The 19,518-nt window shown below is 50.0% G+C and overlaps 2 protein-coding genes across 2 annotated transcripts in view; both read right to left on the reverse strand.

The window, feature by feature from the left end:
* Positions 1–19,518, reverse strand: part of LOC122710277 — an 87,835-nt gene that overhangs the window by 17,403 nt on the left and 50,914 nt on the right. The gene's annotated exons all lie outside the window — the stretch shown is intronic.
* Positions 736–16,526, reverse strand: LOC122672948. The gene is made up of 5 exons (XM_043870461.1): positions 16,379–16,526; positions 9,923–10,010; positions 9,711–9,784; positions 5,775–5,885; positions 736–2,142 (listed from the first exon to the last, which is right to left on the reverse strand). Exons 1-5 carry the CDS (start codon positions 16,495–16,497, stop codon positions 1,881–1,883), a joined length of 654 nt encoding a protein of 217 aa, XP_043726396.1. The 5' UTR covers positions 16,498–16,526; the 3' UTR covers positions 736–1,880.

A 19,518-nucleotide genomic window follows, 5' to 3' on the forward strand; every position in this document is an offset into this window, starting at 1 on the left:
ATGCTGGGGGAAGGTCTGATGCTTGAGGAGGGCCTGATGCTGGACTAGGGTCTGATGCTGGGGGGAAGTCATGATGATGGTGGGCAGCCTGCTCCCAGATATACACAGAGTTGTGATTATAAATCTCTGTGAGAAAGCTTTTCTTCATACTTTCCTGACCACCTTGCTGTGTTCTTTTTTTCTGAAGCATAATTGCTGTGCAGTATCTGATTTCTGCCATACATCAATATGAATTAGCCATAGATGAACGTATGTCTCCTCCCTCTTGAATCTCCCTCCCACCTCCCCTTGCTACATTCTTGTTTCTATGGATATATGAATAAAGACTGTTGACTAAAATAACATAAAAAGCTCCCACACACAGGCATGCACACGCACACTCCCTAGTGCATCATTCGGGTCCGCATCAGGGTTGCCCTCGGCCACCCCGCCCTGGGATCCACGGTGAGGCTTGACACCCGCACTTTGTTCCCATCCTCGGCCCGCTGCCCACGCCTCCGCAGCAGAGGGGCCCTGTCCCCGCAGATGCTGAAGTGATGGAGCCTCTTGTCTCCAGAGCCAAGAGCATGAATACCAGGTCGGTCGTCCTTTGGGGACATCTATGCTTCCGCCTTCTAGCCTTTCCATTGTATCCATCCGTTTCTCTTAACAATGTCCGATGACACGGGCTCCCATTACCAGCTCTGGTCTGTTCTCAGAGTACAGCTTACCCTCGGCACACTCTATTGGCAGTGGGAAATTTTCCTTCAGTACTTTATTGAAAGAAAGCAATAAATAATACTGTGATAAAAATAGTTCAAAAGTAGACTGTACGTACTTTGTCACATATTCAGGAAGTTCACCAAAGATTAGTAGAAAAACAGAATGGTAACAATGAATTGTACAAGTAAATTAAAGGTGGAACCCACATGTAAAGAGACATGCCGTCTCTGTCTACTGAGATATCACTGCATAATAAATGACGCACTGTGATCTGAACGCATCTCTTGCTGGCTTTTTTAATGTGCTCCTGAAAGAGTAAAAGTTACATTTGCTGCTTATACAATCCGAAATGGCTATGTCATCAAAATCTACAAATGTACGCCTAGCTCCATTCTTTAAACATGTTTACAGATAAAAAGATTGTTTACATAAGAAAACTAAGGGCTTTGTTAGAGCTTCTCTACGCTGTCTGTCTGTGGGACGTGGCTCCTTCACCGTCCAGCGCACCGGCTCTGCAGCGGGTGCAGGGCATCGCGATTGTTCCCTGAAGAGTCTCAGCGGAGAGAGGGACCCGGGTCCTCAGAGACCAGGTCACGGGAGAGATTGTCATAGTCGTCTTCTACTCATGCTTTCAGCCCAGACTTCACTAGAAGCTCACATTCAACACCCAGTACTTTTAAATCGCTTCACTCTGCAGAGAAAAAGCATTTCTTGCTAGAAAAAGTACAGTTTAGGTCAGCCGTTAAAATAGAACAATTGGTTGAAATTAAGTTCGCTCATTTCAGGGTGAGTGTTGGAGAGCTCGGTTACATTCTGGAAGGATAATGCACACCGTGTCATGATGATTTTACAATTGCAGGAAAACCCCTTCTCTCATGGTTTATCATTTAAAAATTAAACAAGAATAATACAATAAATGCATCATTTACAAAAGCCCTATATTTGTTCATAGGATTTATACAGACAAGCATTACAGTACATTCATTTGAAAGACTAAAATCAGGTATCAGAACATGAATTGATCTGAAAGGATATATATAGCCTGGCTATACAAGAAAAAGTAAGTATATAAATAAAGTCATAAGTTTACATAAATATAAGAAACATTAAATTTTAAAACATTTTCTCTATGGTATTCATGAATTTTTCACTAATTAAAAAGTCTGTAATAAAATACCTTAGGGGCCATACAACAACTTTAAACAGATTAAAGATCGCATCGAGTTCAAAATGTCTTTGTCGTATTCTGGACGCTGTATAATCACCTGTAGCATTAGTGCGGGGAAACTGGAAACACACACAGACGAGTCAGTCCTGGGGCGGTGGCTGCTGAAGGTGGCAGGAAGGAGGGGGAGGGCTGTTCCTTGTGGGGTGTCCACAGATTGCACCTCACCCCTCACTGATGAGCACTTAGGCCGTTTCCAAACACTTGTCACTGTTCTGGAGAAAATAATCATCGCCCAGCTCCTACTTAATTTCGCAGAATATGTTTCTAGAATTGGAGTGTAAACATATGTAAACATTATTCATTCCATCCTCTGTTCATCCACCTAGCCAGCCAGCCAGCCAGCCAGCCAGCCATCTGTTCATCCATCCATCTACTCACAAATCCATCCATCCATCCACTCATTAATTCATCCATCCATCCATCCACCCATCCATCCAGTCAGCCAGTCATCTGTCCATCCATCTACTATTACCTACTCATTAATCCATTCATCCACCCATCCATCCATCCGTCTATCAATCCATCCATCTATCCAACCACCATCTGTCCATGCATCTATCCAACCACCCATCCATCCATCTACCTGTCTAACCACCCATCCATCCATCCACCCATCCACGCATTCATCCATCCATCCATCTGTTCATTTATCCATCCATCATCCATCTGTTCATTTATCCATCCATCCATCCATCTATACGAACTTCCTCCCTCCCTCCCCTGATCCCTTCCTTCCATCCTTCGTTCCTCAGTAGAACTTTACATTTTTGTGCAGATTGGTATCTTATTCCTCTTAAGTTTAATCATAGGGTATCTCTATTCCCCCCACAACCTTGCTCTTTCTGACTGCAGCCTTTCTCCACGGCAATGTCCAGGAATTACACTGATTCTTTTGCCAACAATGACTCTGGAGAGTTGTTAGCATCTGACTCCCTGACAGAGCTGTTCTATTATTACCATGTTTCAGCTGATACTTTTGTGTTTTTCAGGTAGGCCATTATATCATCTTCAATCACTGGCTAATTTATTTCCCTCTTTCAGCTATCACAATTATTATTGATTTTTCTTGTTCGATAGCACATTCTAGAACTTTCAGAGCATTGATAATTAACAGAGGTGATCACAGCATCCTTGACTTGTCACTGACTTTAATGAGACCACTTGTGACACATCACTATTCAGTGTGATTTTGGCCCTTGGCTTGAAATAGATGTTTCCAACTCTGTTTCAAAGCTGTCCTTTTTGGTTTTTAAAGAGTTTTTTAGTGGGAAGATGTTCAGTTCTATCCAAATGAAGTGGGCGACAGAGGATGAGATGGTCAGGTGGCATCACAGGCTCCATGGACATGAGCAAACTGTAGGAGATAGTGAAGAACAAGGAAGCCTGGGGTGCTGCAGTTCATGGGGTTGCAAAGAGTAAGAACAACTTAGCAATAGAACAACAATAACAACAGTGGGAAGATGTTGAGTTCTATCCAGTCTCTTCTTCAGCATCAAGTCAAGAAGACCACATGTGGGGTGGAATGTAGGAGGCCATGATTCTCCTGCCCTGGCCTGTAGCTGCCCCCTTTGCCACGCTACTTTGCAACATTTCCCGTCAAGAGACACAGCGTATTTCTGCAGCTTCTGGGCTGGCCTTGTGACTTGGCTTGGCCAACAGAAACAGGCAAAGTGACAAGCCTCACAGGGCCTTGAGAGCATTGCTCTCTGGCCACTTCCCTGTGAACAATCCCAGGCCAGCCTGCTGGAGGGCAGGACTCCCATCATCATCCTTGCCAGCAGCCAGCTTGTCCATCATGAACCATGGCTACCCTTGAGCAGCCAAGCTCAGCTGACCCACCAGCTGACTGTGGATGCAGGACTGTCCCCACTGGAGATCGACCACACATCTAGCCCCAGTCAGCCCCCGACCCACAGCCTGATGAGAGATAATGGGTGGCTGTTTGCAGCCACTAAGTTCTGGGCGGTTCACTGTGCAACAGTAGATAACCACAGAAAGGCTGTTCTCTTTTGGCCTGTTGAACATGAACTGATGTTTACTGTTGTGTCCTGGAAATCATAGAATGAGCCTGTACGTGTGATTGGGCCCAATTTTTTGACATGCTGCCGAGTTGCCAAAAACTCAGCAAATGTGACCAGGCACTCTTGATCAGAATTGGCTGAGACTTTATAAAATCGAAGCCTCATTTTGTCTTATTGCTTCAAGAAATGATGCTACTGGGATTTCCCTGATGCTCCAGTGGCTAAGACCCCATGCTCCCAATGCAGAGGGCCTGGGTTTGATCCCTCCTCGGGGAATTAGATCCCACGTGCCACGACTAAAGATCCCACGTGCTGTGACTAAAAGATCCAGCACGATGCAGCTAAGACTCAGCGTGCCCAAATAAATATTTAAAAACTGGTGCTGGAGTTCACTTGTGGGAGAGGATGGGGTGTGGTCACTGGGTTGCCCAGGATGCCGGGTTCCAGGTGTGAGATGCTTAGAAGAGAATGAGTGTGATCTCCAGAGTGAGGACACGGTGGCAGACACCCGGAAGTCTTAGGTCCTGTAGACACAGCCAGCTGAGGCCACTTTCTGACTGGGGAGCGGGGAGAGGGCTAGCAACAGTTGGTACCATCCCGTAGTTGGTCATAAGGTCTAAGTCGAAAGAAGCTCCCAGAATACTGCTGTCCCTGGAGTTTTGCTGTGGTGGTTTTAAGTTATGTCCTCAAGTTTTGGGGTATTCCTCTGCTCAGAAGGGAACCCAATCTCCTGCTCCTTAAGTATGGACCGAGCTTAGGGACTCGCTTCCAGTGAATAGAATAAGGCAGAAATGACAGCATGTAACTACTGAAAAGTGGGCCATCAGAGGCATTTCAGACTCTTCCTCACTCTCTCTCGCACTTCCTGCCCTGGGTGAAGCCAGCTGCCATGCTGTCAGGACACTCAAGCAGCCTGAGGAGAGGTCCATGTGGTGAGGAGCTGAGGCTCCGCCAACAGCCTTGTGAGTGTGCTATCTTGCAGGCTGATCTTCCAGTCCCAGAACAACCTTCAGATACCTGCAGCCCTACATGACATCTTGACGATAACCTCACAAGGGACTCCCAAGCCAAAATTGCACAGCTAAGCCATTTCTGAATTTCTGACCCCACTGAAAAAACCTGAGATAATAAATACACATTATTTTAAGCCACTAGGTGCTGAGGTTGTTTGTTTCACAGCGCAAGCTAACTAATATACTTCTTATGGTGGCTCTGAGTGGTGAGTTCATCCATGTCAACTTGTTCTCTTTCATGGACTCAAGGTTCTGGCACAGTTTTCTCCACTCTAAGATCCCACTAGCCCAGACCTCTTCGTTTACTGGATACCCTACTTAAAACGTATGCCAACCCTCTGCTTGATAAAGAGTGAGTTTGGGTTTCTGAGACTGGTGTTGTACCTGAGAAGCAGGTCTCTGACCAAGGCTCTTCTACAGACCTCTGCAGGAGAAGACCTCAGAAGCTGCCTGACATCTGTCCTAACCGCCCTGCTGTTGGTCTCTCACCCTTGTGTAGGGTTTGGCGGCAAGCTCAACACAGGATACCACGTGTACACAGAAGCCATGTCACGGATAATTCCATGGTGGGATTACATGGTCAGTGAGAAAGCCGAGGTAGTTTGAAGCAGGGGTGGGTTCCAGCACGGTCCTCTCCTGATGTCTTAAAACCATCTCATGGGAGCTTCACACACGTGCCAGAGACAGGCACACATGATACATTTTTGGTAATGAAGCACTTGCATGCGGCCAGCACCCAGGAGCCCCCTTCCTGACCCCCAAGGGGAAACCACTACCCCGATTCTTGTCTGCTCACAACGCTTCACTCACCTGGTCCACTCTGGCCAACTGGACACCAAACTTGCCTCCAAACCCCCAGATGGAGTCAACCTGCAAGCAGCACTTGGAGAGCTTTGACTGATACTCATGGCCGACAGCTGACTGTAACAGGGGCAAAAGTGAAGCATCAGACACCAGCATGGCCACACTAGACCCGGCCCCCGACCCTGAGGCAGCCTGAGGCATGGGTGAGGCAAACAAAATCACTCAACGTGGAAGCCGGCCCAGAGGGAGGTAACTCCACGGGGCATCACAACACCAGGGCCCCCCAGTCAGGTGTTTGAACCCTCTCCACACCAAGCTCCCCAGAAGTCTCCCAAGAACCCCAGCCATAGGGGGCCTTCTGAGGTGCCTGGGTGTGAAGGACCAGAAAGCCAGCCCCAACCAGAACCACAGAGCCAGCAGCCTGCCAGCAACTCCTAAGCCCACTTCCAAGAAGACTGCTGGCAGTGAACACCCTTTTCAGGTGGGACACTGTCAAAGCACGTGGCCCAGAAATCAGGGCACAAACTGCAATACAGATGGCATGCTTCAGGCACACCGCCCGTTCAGTGTCAACACCTGCCACACACCCAGCCCGCCCAGGTGTGCAGTGGGGCCTGCCACCGCCCCGCCAGCCCCCAGTCAGGGAAGCGGGTCTGGTGACCTCTCAAGGCCACATGCACACCGAGCAGTCCACCCCGAGCTCCCGCTGTGTGGTCAGCAAGCCATGGCCCATGGCCCACATCCAGCACTGAGGCTCTTTGTAAATAACATACAAAGAACATACAGGTGTTTTTGAACATTGTTCATTTACAGAAAATCTATATCTAACTTCGTGTCAAGACAATACAGGTAGTTCAGGAGCCACCAGAGACCCTGTGGTGGCCGGGAAGCTAAAAATATTTACATCCTGAACGCTGAGCGGCCCCGTGGTGCTCCAGTCGCTCAGGCATAACCCTCACAGTAAGGCAGCAGGCGCCCTCGGCAGAATGGAGAGTGGTCACGGACCTCTTTGTGGACACTGAGGATGCAGGACAGATGACTGACGCATGACCCAATGCCGGGCGAGGAGGCGGCTCGTCCAGCCTAGCTCCTCCCCAGGGAATCACCCCCACCTTGGCCCCCTCCTTCAACACAGTGAGGTGCCTGCCAGCGCACTACCAACTCCTCTCCTGCTTGTTTATCCGGAACTTCAGCGGCAGCGTTTAGGGTCCAACCCCCACAGGGTCACCACCACCTCTGACAACTCTGCAGGCAGCTGAGGGCGTGCGTTCTTCCACAGCCAGGGAGCAAAGCAGGATTTATTTTCCAGTCTGGAGCTGTTACTTTCTCTCGCTCCCAGGCTGGATTCGATGCCCACAGCCAATAGCCGATCTGGAGCACTGCGGCCTCCAAAAACCTGTGGCAGAGACCACCCATCTGCAGCTTCAGGGGTCTCACCCAGAAAACATCAGCAAGGTAACATGGAGGCAGCAGCATGCCCAAAGGAACCGCCAGCATGAGTCTTCATCACCAAGAAGTCAGAGAGAACTGTTCCAAAAATATGGCCAGGTGAAAGCTTAGCGATTCGCCCAACTTTCTGATCAAAACAGCTTTGTCCCCCAGATTGGCCTTGGTCTCACAATGACGAGACTCTGTTTATGAGATAGTCAGCACCAGGCAGAGCACTGCAGGAAGCAGGGATGACGCTCTGGTCATGAGGGGCGCCCCTCTCTCAAGCAGGTGGTGGCTCACCAGTGTGACAAGCCCTGTCATTCCGGGCTGAGGCCGATCCAGACACAAGGCAGATGGGGTGGAATTACAGAGGAATCTGACCCCAGCTGATACCTCAGCACAGAGTAAAGGCAGACATCTCAAGTTACCCAGCCTGGGAAACGCCCACCCGCTTCACTGCAGATGCAGCACACCTGCTCCAGTCTATTGTCCCCTCTGCAAGGCTGACACAGCCCCCAGCTGATCCAGCCCCCTCTCTGAGTACCAGCAAAGGATGCTGCACTGTTAACAGCTTCAGTCCCACCTACTTAGACCTGCCTGTCCTCAGCCTGGTGGGCCACGGTTTGACGCCAGAGGACAGGGTCCTCTCTGAAGGTCACCAAGTGTGCGAAGGACAGCAGCAAGCTAGGTGGCTGACTTTCCAGCCTCGACGTGAAACCAGGCGCTGAAACTCGGCTCTGGGCTGCAGATGGGAACCACTAAGGCTGCAGCCTGAACTACACGTGACGCCCATGCCAGCAGTCTGGCTGCCTGTGGGCCTCTGTCCTGGTCACAGAGCTGGCCTCTGGTAGGACCTGATCTCCAGCTGCAGCCTTCCCAAAACACCTCCCTCCCCAGCAACTCAGAATCTGAAGAGCTTCCAGAAAGCACAGCCCTTCTCGGCTAAGGTCAATTGAGAGAGACTTCCGTCTGGAAAATCTCGTCCTCAACAAGTGGATTCCCAACTTTTCAATGGAAGGGGAGGGCTGAGAGATGACCCTGCTGACCCTGGCGAGGTCAAGCACGCCAGGACTGACACCACATGGGTCGGCCCTTACCTTGTCCTTCCTGTCCTGCTCCACGCCAAATTTCCCTCTGTAGCTGCGCGAGGCTTTGGGTCCCATTTCCAGCTCTTTCTCCCTGAGGGAGAACTTGTGGATACTTGGGAGGGAAGAGATGGAAGACGAACAAATCGGTCACACAGACAGCCAAGACATGCGTCTGTGCTTTCTGGGAGGACAGACAAGGACATCATCTCTGCAATCTGTGAGGTGTCGTTCCCCGGTGGCTCCCCAGCCCGGCCTCCCTTGTGTTCACTTTACTGCACCTCCAGCTGCCCCGTACTCCAGCAGTTTTCAGAGTCAGATGCAGGTTAATGGGGAAAAAAGCAAGTCTGAACACACACAATGAGGCATCTCCAAGCCCCTACAGCACTTGGGGCTACGACGAGGACAGAATTCCATCACGTGGAGGGCAGCTCCTGGGGTTCACCAGACACATGAACTGGGAGAGCCAGCACCGTAAACATCACCAGAGGCAAATGGCAGACAAAGCCAACAGGCTTGCACCCGGACGACCCTAGGCCAGGAACCAAGAGATGTGGAATATTCAGACAGTTTCTCTCAACAGGAAGCACCCCAGCTTTCCATTGAAAGGTGAAATGAGAGGCTTTCAGAACTTAAGATGTAAAAGCCATTTTCACTTTAAGCGCTAGGAAGAGCGGGACAGATCACAAGATGCAGCCAGAACCGGGCAGGCCAGGCAGCTCTCACCCAGGGCAGCCAAGGGCCACCTTACTCCACATCCGGATGACAAGCCCAGATGTACGGCTTAGAATACCAACCTGGACTGGCCACCTCCCAAGCCCCTGATGAGCTGGGGAAGAAGACTATCTATACCTCCCAACAAGAAAACAAGCTGCCCCGGAGGTGGCGAGTTAAGATGGGTCAAGCCAGCGACAATCCGAGCTTTGTACAGTCTCCTATCTCGACCTTCATGAGAACATGAAGTTCAGGAGTCAGCTCACGGGATTCAACTGACAACAAGAGAATAACAACATTATAACAGTATAATACACATTAAGGAGGGGGTGTTTTTGATCTCAGGTCTTCAAAGACAGCCCATGCTTTAGAAATCTCCCTTCCACAGAGAGAACAGCTTAAGTGACTGTGTTCCTGCATGAAAACTACAAGGTTGAAAACCAGACTGGAGAGTAAGAAGTACAGCAGTCACGGGCAATGAGGATTTAAAGTCACTGAGCACATCTTTACACATGCACGTACACAAACACTTATGCATGTACATGTCAGACCTCATTTTTATCTACTGTGTAAATAAGGGACCAGACAACACAGAAGCAGGGCCAGCCCACAGAAGCAGGGCACTCACGCTACCCAGCGGGGAGCGTGCCCCACCTCACCCCTTCACATTTCAGAATGTCACTTTCACACAAAGATCGAGAAAGTCTCTTACTTGATGTGTTCCTGGTGCCCAGATCCTGGCATGGCCTTGGCCCCCCATCTCTGCTCTTTTTCACTTACATCATTCTGAAAAGGAAAAGAAAAAAAAACGAGTACACCCCACACCCTGGATTGTAAAACAGCCCCCCACCCACCCACCCACTCAAAAACCTGGGAGGATCCACTTCAGGAGACAGGAAAGGTGGGCAGACTGGCGGCTCCTACCACAAAATCATGGTCGGTCCTCCCAGTTGTCGGCTCCCCTGTCGTCCGGGGTGATGGACACAGTGTGGCCGGCCGAGGCTTTCCACATCTGGAAGAGCAGCGCTGAGGGTCACAGACGCCAGGAGAGCCCTGCCCAGAGACACACACAGATGCCCTGCCCGGCACCCCAAAACCCTGGACAACACAGGGAGGGCAGAGAGCTATGTGCTCAAGAGGTCCACTCATGGGACATCCCTGGGGGTCCAGCAGCTAAGACTCCTCGCTCCCAATGCTGGGGGCCCAGGTTCAATCCCTGGTCAGGGCACTACATTCCTACATGCCACAACCATTAAAAGAAAAAAGGTCACTCATAATCCCCGTGCCTGAGTGACACCAGAAGGATCAAAAGAAACCTAACATGAGAGCAGTCACAGGGCACAAACACAGAAGAAATACTCCTAGCTACAACTCAAATGAGAACATTTTCTGCAAAATAAAAAAAGTCCCGTGTGCTACTTCACTCAATGGGAACCTCCCCGACTAAGTCTCCTGACAACAGTGTTGTCCAACACTGGGAATGCGCTGTCGCCAATGGTAAAGTCTGCTGCATTTTATCACAATTTTTTTTTTAAAGCACCATTTTGACTCAAAAATAATTACTGGAAACCCTACAATGATTTTCTTAACTTAGACTCTGACAAGTCAATAAATCATTCAAGGGCTGCTTTGCCATCTACTTGGGGAAACGCAGAACACAGAGAATGCCAACTTCTGTGCTGGGCAGCCCTGAGGCAGGCCGCCCTGCCTCCTCAGCAGAGCCCTGAAACTCTGGAATTTATTGGCTCAGACAACAATGACACAGCCTCACAGCCGGACCACGCTGCTCTCTGCATAACTGCAAAGGCAAAATCTAGCCTTTCAGAACTTCAAAAGAAAGTGACCAGAAGAAAGGTTTCACTCTCCCCAGAAGTACTCATAAAACTGCACACAGGCCAGGAAGAAACTGAAGGCTTGTTTGCACGCAACCAGAAGCCCCCATCCTGGTGTCTGAGCTGAGGACACTGCCAGTCTCACTTGGTGGGGCCACATGCTCTGTGCTCTGTGTGGATCCAAAGAGGACGGGAGCCCTTCGCAGGCCTGAGACTCCCCCAGGCAGGTCGACCTGCGCCCCCAGCTCTGCTAGGTCACAAGTCCAAGGTGGTGGCGGGAATGGATCGAGGGGAACAGCTCTGATTCCCAGATTGGACTCCTGCCACGTCAGCTGGGTAGGGAAGCATGTGCCACCAGGTGGGCAGGATCAACGCAGTTCCCTGGATACTGTCCCACTGGGACCCTTGCTCCCTTCTGATTAGGTGAAGCAAGGCAGGAAGCGCCCAGACACAAACTGCTTTGGACACAATCTTCGGGAACCGACAGACCGGCTCAGCACCGGCAGGCATAACCAGCGTGCCTGTTCACACATGGAGACACAGTTGCCTGAAAGCCGAATGCTCTGCCCTTAGCCTCTGCCTCCCCAAGTCAAGACTGCCCATGGTACCACACTGGCCTGAGAAGGGGCTGCCCACCCACAGGACTCCGGTGGCCTAGTGGTCTCCTCAGCCAGTGAGGGGACGGTCGGTCATGCAGAAGGACAGGGTCTCCAGCGAGATGCAGTCCCCACCCAAGGACAAGGTGAAAGCCGCGTCCTGGCCTGTGGCTTCTCCATGCTGGCGGCACAGACGTTGCAGGGCCCACTCTCCACCCGTCTCTCCGGAAGCCAGCCTCACTCGTGGGCAGCTGAGCACTGGCTGGTTCGCCCCAGTGTCATGGCCACAGGCTCCCCACACCCCATGGAACAGGAAGAAGGGGCCAGGTGGCTGCCCGGGGAGAGGTGCCCCGAGTCCTCCACTCCAGAGTCCTGTGGAATCCCCTCTGCTTTCTAGACCACAGGCAACACCAAAATTGACTTTATCTTTCAAACAAGAAAATTTCCTCCCAGAAAGTTATCGTCCCTATGTCTGCAAACCCAGTGAGAAAACACCCGTCACATTCCTTGTCCAAGGGGTTTCCCTGCCTGCCCAGTGGAGCATATGAACATGCTCATGGTGCAGATGTGATACACTCACAAAACTCTGCTGAAAACTCAGTAATCCAATGAGGAATTCTCAGGCACTGGGGAGAGTTTCTGTCTGTAAAAAGATTAAGAGTAAAAAGCTCAGAAGGATATGTGCTGACAGGCACCCTGGGCAAATCTTTGTGGGTTGAGGTCCTTTTAGAATACCTCTGAAATCCTCCCCAACATAACAGGGTTTTGTAAAGAAATTTGCATTTCCCTAACCAAAGACTTCAACTAACTCTCAGCCACAGTGAGAAACTGCAGGAAATAAAGAAGTTCCATAAGATTTACAACTGTATGAAGTTTCTTCTTAATGCAAACAGAAATCATTGCTTCAATGGCTAGTGTACATATTTGTTTGCTAAAATGCTGACAGCTTTCCATTTCTGGTTCATCCTAATTTATTCTGCGATACAATTCTATTACTCTGGGTGTCTGTGTATATGTGTGTATGCATGTGTATATACATATATATATATATATATATGGCTTCCCCGGTGGCTCAGACAGTAAAGAAGCTGCCTGCAATGCAGGAGACCCAGGTTCTATCCCTGCATGGGTAAGAGTCCCCAGAAAAATGAATGGCAACCCACTCCAGTATTTTTGCAGGCAAAATTCCATGGATAGAGGAGCCTGGCGGGCTATAGTCCATGGGGTCACAGAGTCGGACATGACTGACTAGCATTCTCACACTTTCATATAGATGTATATATGAGAAGCACTCCCCAAAGGGATGGTGACATGACTGGGCTAGAACTCAGAGCAGTGACTGCTACCGGAACGTGAAGAATGGTGACTCGGGGAGCAAAAGAGCAGCAAGCTGCGTCTCTAATGAACAGGTACGGTTACTTCATAAGACCAACACTCCAATTCTCCGAGCCACCAGCTCAGCACCTCTTCCCTAAGACCACAGGATAGCCCTGACTAGACACCGCACTGCTAGACATTACAGATGCCTAGAATCCCCTTGTTCCCCAGGACCAGACTCGTCACAGGCATACACCGTCTGTGCTGACGTGTGGCCTGGCATGCATTAGCAACCAGACAGATGATGCTCTGCTGGCCTTCCTCAACTCTGCCTTTAGAAATCTTAACTTGTGTAGGTTGCTTAGTACATTCTGGGTACTGCAGTTATCATCTAGCATCTATGAAAATCTTGCCAAGGGTAGCTAGTGATAGGCTCAAATCTATAATCTATTCCCTCTCAATATTTTTAATTAAAAACATCATGAAAACAACTCTTTGAAAAATTAAAGGCCTGTTTTGGTTTTGTTTTTTTTTAAATCCGAAGATAATGCCTCTAGAACCCTACCTCACACCACACACAAAAATTAACTGGAAAAAATGGATCAAAAAACCTAAGTGTCTGAAGTAAAACTATTAAATTCTTAGAAAAAAAAACATAAGCATAGATTTTCATCACCTTGAATTCGACAACAGACCTTAGATGCTTTGCCTTCACCAAAAGCACAAGTGAAAACAGAAAAAAACAAATTGGACAAAATTTTAAACTTTTGGCTTCAAAAGACAGCCATCAAAATGAACACTATTTACAGAATGAGAGACACTATTTTCAAATCCTCTATCCAGAATATATAAAGAATTGTTACAAGTCAATAATAAAAGGGACAGTTAACCACATTTTTAAATGGGGAAAGGATCTGAACAGACATTTCTCCAAAGACACATAAATGGATGATAAGCTTGTGAAAAGACAGTATCATTAACCATCAAGGGAATGCAAATCAAAGCCAACTTTTGAGATACCACTCCACACGTTCTAGGGTAGCTACATTCCAAAACACAGAAAAGAAGTTTGGTGAGGGTGTGCAGAAATCAGAAGGCTCTTATGCTGGTGGTGGAAATGGAAAATCAAAGAATCTGGCAGTTCTTCAAAAGGTTAAAACACAGAGGTGCCACATATCCCAGCAACTCCATTCCTAGGTATATAGAAAACTTGTTCACAGAGCATCACTCCCAACAGCCCAAAGTGAAAAGAACCCACTATCCTTGTGAAGTGATAGACACGCAGCAGGTGGTCTATCCATTTAATGGAATGTTACTAATATCTGAAGATAAAAGGAATGAACTACTGACACCTACTACAACATGGACAACTCTTTAAAAATCTTACGCTAAGTGAAGAAGCCAGACACAGAAGACCATACATTATACAGGCCCATTTCTATGAGTGGCCAGATCTGGTAAGTCTACAGCGAGAAAAAGTAGACTAGTGGTTGCCTAGTGGGGGTGAGGGAACACGATAAGGTTTCTGAGCTGATGAAACCACCAACACCGAGTTAGCCAGCCGTCCACTTGCCCACCCTCTCCAGTGTAGCAGAGGAAACAGGTCTCACACGGCCCACTCTCCACACCACCATTACCCAGAGGACTCCCCCCACACCCCTGCCTCCTGCACAGTCAAAGACAAGACCTCTGATGGACAAGGGCCCCAGGACGCAGCCCACTGCAACACAGGGCAGACCCCAGGGCTCCCAATGTTCTCTCTCAACCAGGCTCTTACCCAGCGCCTGCTGCACTGCAGGGACCAAAGACCTGACTCACCAATGACCCCATGCAAGTGAAGTTTTTTACAGATCTGTCACTCAAAATGCTTCAAAGAAAAGGTCATGGGGGCCACACTGCCAGTTACTGAGGGGGGTATGGAGCACAGCATCAAGGACACCCCCACACACCCTTCCTCTCTCAGGTCTGGGAACACTTTCCACCCCGAGAGGCGCGGGCCAGCCTCAGGCATCAGCTCCCTGACTCAACAGCCATCAGGCTCTGTCCAGCGCCGGCCAGCGGGGCGGCGGGGCGAATCACGCGGTCGGCACCGGCGGGTTAAGCCACTAACGAGCTCGGGGGCCAGGTCGCCGCAGAGCCAGCGGGGCGCGCTCAACCGGGACACCTCGGAGCTCTGCCCAGCGGGAAGTGCGTTCCTCACCCCCGCTCCCCCGGGCCAGACGCGGACAGATTCCGGGGGGAGGAAGCCCTGTCCCCCTCGCCCCAGACCCTCTGCAGGGGCACCAAGCTCCCAAGAGACTGACTCCCTTCCAGGTGACTCCCAGCCCGCACCCTGAGGGGTTGTTCCCAATCCAAAGCCGCTCCACTCTGCCGCCGCGCCGGTAGCTGCCTTTCCACTGACTTGGCTGCAACATCTCCCCGTTGGTGTGGGCCCGGGAGCTGGGAGGGAGCCGCCCGCCCGGCCTTCGGGAGACCCCGGCTCCCCCCGCCCTCGGCCCTACGCCCCTTGACCTCCCAAGTCCGGGACCCTCTCTTTCCGGGAGGGCTCCTCTCTTTCCCTAGACCCTGTAGGCTCTCCGCCCCCTCCCCCTAACCCTCCAGTCCTGGATGCCTCCCCGGGGCTCCCCGCTCTTCCCGGGATCCTCTGGGCCCTTGGCCCCCTTCCCGAACACTTGGGGCCCGGCCTCTCCCCAACCCCTTCCTCCCGACCCCAAGGTCCTGCACCCCTCCTGGAGGGCCCCTCTCCTATGCTAGACGCCCCCCTCAACTCTCTGGCCCCTTCCTCCCAGATCCCGGGCATCCTCCCCTCACACCACGGACCCTCCTCCCCAGCCCCCTCAGGACCGCGCGACCTGACCCCTCAAGCTCTGCCCCTTCCCCTTCCCCCAGCCCGCCCCTCTTCTCCGACCTCATTCCCCTCCCCAGGACTTCCCTCAGGCCTGGCCCCCTCCCCTCGGCCCCGGCCCACCCACGTCCCTCTGTCCCCCGGTCCCCGTCCCTCAATCCCCCGGTCCCCGTCCCTCAGTCCCCAGGTCCCCTTCTCTCAGTCCCCCGGTCCCCTTCTCTCAGCCCCCGGCTCCTTCCCCTACCCCCAGCTCCTGGGTCCCCTACTCTTCTCTCAGCCCCCGGCTCCGCCACTTCCCTCAGTCCCCCGGACCCCTTCCCTCGGGTCTGACCCCTTCCCCTCCGCCCCCAGCCCATCCCCGACCCTCAGTCTCCCGGTCCCCTTCTCTCAGCCCCCGGCTCCTTCCCTTCCCCTCAGCTCCTCGGTCCCCTACCTTCCCTCAGCCCCCGGCCCCTTAGCTCAGCTCCCGGCTCCTCCACTTCCCTCAGTCCTCCGTTCCCCTTCCCTCAGGCCCGGCCCTTTCCCCTCAGCCCCGGGCCCCCGTCCCTCAATCCCGGCCCGCTTCCTCAAGCCCGGGCCCTTCCCTCAGCCCCCGGCCCGCCCAGCCCCTTCTCTGACCTCCGCCCCCAGTCCGGGGAAGCCTCGCCCGCGCTTCCCCGGCGCGCGAAACCGCGAGCGGAAATGCGACGAAACCGCCGCTTCCTTTCCGTTCCTGGACCTAGAGGCGCCCGGGGACCGCAGCTGAGGAACCCGCCCGTTCCTCCGCCCGGCGGAGGCCGAGCTCGCTCACCGACGCCCGGGGTGGGTCTGGCCCGGCTCGACACTGCCCGGCCACCGCCGCGCCCGCCGCGCCCGCCGCTCCCAGGGGCCCCGCTCCACTTCCGGTTCCGCGAATGGGGCGGGCAGCATTCCGGTCTCGGAGCTCGTCCCTGCCGGCACGTCCCGCTGACCTGCACATGAAAACCATCTTTTTTTTTCTGTTACATTGTGGGTTTTTTTGTTACTCATCTCCCTGCTTCCATTTCCTATCTTTTCTTGCATGTTGCCCACTTTTCTATTAGAATCATTAGCATATTATTTCTAGTTGTTTTAAATTCCCGATGTGATCATTCCAACATGTCCACCATATCTGTGTCTCATTCTGGTCCTGGCTGTATCTCTTAAAACACAATGAGTGTTTTTGTTTTTGGTCTTTTAGTATGCCATATAATTTTTTGCTTAAAGTTAGACATGAGGTACCTGTTAAAGGAACTGAGCTAACTAGGACTTTAGGGTGAGGTTTTATTTTTGTCTGGCTAGGAGAAAGGGTTTACCTTAGTGGTGGCTATCAGAGACTAAAATTCCCTTATTGTGCTCGTTTATCTATTCTCTATTGTCTTTGGGTTTCCCTTTAGACTTCTTCATAAATAAGGTATAATACCTTCTGTGTCGGCTTTCCTGGTGGTTCAGACAGTAAAGAATCTGCCTGCAATGCAGAAGACTCAGGTTCAATCCCTGGGTTGGGAAGATCCGCTCCAGAAGGACATGGCAACCCACTCCAGTATTTTTGTTTGGAGAATCCCATGGACAGAGGGATTGTAACATTTTCTGTTATCGATACTTCTCATTACATATCTCTTCCTTCCAGGTAAAGTTTATATATTTTTACTGGTTCTTAACTCTAATTCCCAATAGAATCTCTTTTGGGAGCTTTAAAATATATGTTTGGTCTGTAGAAAACTAATAAAATGAACAGAAGCTAGGATATCTCAGCATAGAAGTGATAACTATAAAACAAGAACCAAAAGGAAATTTTAGAACAGAAAACTTCATTATCTGAAATTAAAAATTCACTTGAATATTACTAACAGAGTTTGAACACTGCAGAAGAAATAATGAGTGAAATTGAAGAGAGATTTGATAGATCTGAAGAGCAGAGGTTAAAACAACTGAAAGAAAACAGGGAACAGTCTTGGTGACCTTCGGGACAACACCATGGAATATATTTGGAATTGAAGACTTAAATAACTGAAAAAATGAGGAAAAAAATGGCTGTAATTCTCTCAAATGTAGTGCAAAACACCAACTTACAATTTCAAAAGGCTTAGAAAACCCCAAGGAAACATAAATATAAAGAAAACACCACCTGGACACATCATAGTAACAAAGAGAAAATTTTGTGCATAAAAATTTTCTTTTTGCATTCAAAAGACCAATGAATGACAACGGACTTAAACAATGGAGCTAAGAATTAAAGTGGTATAAGAAACCTGTTGACTCATTACTCATTTATACCCAGTGAAAATATTTTTAAAAAACAAAGGCAAAATGAAGAAATTGTGGCAAATCATATACAACAATGGCTGTAACTAGAATAAACATGTCAATTATAAGGCTGAGATTCTCCACCTGGAAAAAGGCAAGCTGAAATTATAAGTTGTCTAAAACATGCTCAGTCAGTCATGTCCCACTCTCTGGGACCCATGGATTGAAAATAAAAACCAATAATCTCAACCATTCCACTGAAAGTAGCATCAAAAACATTTGGAAATGCATTTACAAAAGATGTATACAATCTGTACACAGAAAGCTTACAAAATGTTGTCAAGATTAAGTAAGAAAGGTCTAAAATAAAACCATCTCATTGATTGCAGACTCAGTATTGTTAAAATGTCAATTCTTGTCAATCATCACTTTCAATGCAATAGCGATTAAAGTCCCAGCAGGACTTTTTAAATTAAATATTTTTAATTTATATAAAACTTATATGGAAACACCAACAAAGGAGGGAAAAAAGAACAATTGGAGGACTTAAACTACCTGATTTCCACAGTCACTATAAACATACAGTAATCAAGACAACAAGCTTCCCAGGTGGCTCAGTGGTGAAGAATCTGCCTGGGTCGGAAAATCTGCTAGAGGAGGAAATGGCAACCCACGCCGGTATTCTTGCCTGGGAAATCCACAGACAGAGGAGTCTGGCAGACTCCGGTCCATGGGGTCGCTAAGAGGGGAACAGGGCTGACACATACGCACACAATCAAGGCAACGTGGTATTGGCACAGGATAGAAAATGAATAGATCCATGGAACACAATATAGAGTCCAGAAATGGAACATGTACATGGTCAATTGAATTTCAACAAAGGCAGTAATATTATTCAATGAGAAAAGAAAGCCTTCAATAAATGAAGTTGGAACAACTGGATAAACACATGGAAGAAAAAGGAATTTTAATTACTACCACACCAGGCCTCTCAAAACTGATACAAAGGGTGGGGCCGGAGACTCCTGGCTGGCGGCTCCCCTGCTCAGTCCGCAGCCCACAGTCGCCCTGTAAGTAGGACCCAGCCTTGTGCCGCTTACCCAATACTGGACTCCCCACAACCTAAGTCCAGCAGAACGCGGATGTTTAGGGACAGCTGGACCCGCCTGACCCACGTGGGGGCCTCCTTCTCCTGGCCCAGTTTGGTTTTGTATGCCAATTAGCCTCCAGCAGTTCTGTTTTCCAAAGGCTTTAAAGAATCTACAGGGAAGAAAAATCTCCAAGAAAGGCTGAATGGAGTGGATTCCTCTAGCTTGCCTGGCTGCAAGAGCAGTAGGGTCCAGAGGAGATAGTCTGAAGTCCGGCGTGTGAAAGTCAGACGTGGACCCTGGCATTACCGCAACGCATCACAGGTAGTGATGGAGGAGATCTGAAGCCTATTTGTGACTTGAATTCAGACCTACCGATGGCCGTCTCTGTGACCTTCATTCTGTCCACCCACCTGTTCACTGAGGATCTGCTCCAGCCAGGCACCTGGCTACTAAGATGCTAAGAGCAAACCTCTGATTCAACAACTTTCCACGGGGACAGAGCTGCCACGTGACTCTGGAGGCAGGGCTACCTGTGCACCCATACTGTCAATGAGCCTGGGAGGAACAGAAGCTGAGAGCCGGCCGAAGGCGGGCC

Source organism: Cervus elaphus, chromosome 16 (genome assembly GCF_910594005.1).
Source record: "Cervus elaphus chromosome 16, mCerEla1.1, whole genome shotgun sequence".
In the NCBI taxonomy this organism is placed as follows: Eukaryota; Metazoa; Chordata; class Mammalia; order Artiodactyla; family Cervidae; genus Cervus; species Cervus elaphus.

What these genes read in the sequence shown, in the direction of transcription:
- LOC122672948 (XM_043870461.1), bottom strand. Translation starts at nt 16,497, where the DNA reads ATGCTGCCCGCCCCATTCGCGGAACCGGAAGTGGAGCGGGGCCCCTGG. An exon ending in GGGCACCAGGAACACATCAA is followed by an intron (nt 5,886 to 9,710) that starts GTAAGAGACTTT and finishes CCCCTGTTACAG; the next exon opens with TCAGCTGTCGGCCATGAGTA. An exon ending in AGTTGGCCAGAGTGGACCAG is followed by an intron (nt 2,143 to 5,774) that starts GTGAGTGAAGCG and finishes TATTTTCTCCAG; the next exon opens with AACAGTGACAAGTGTTTGGA.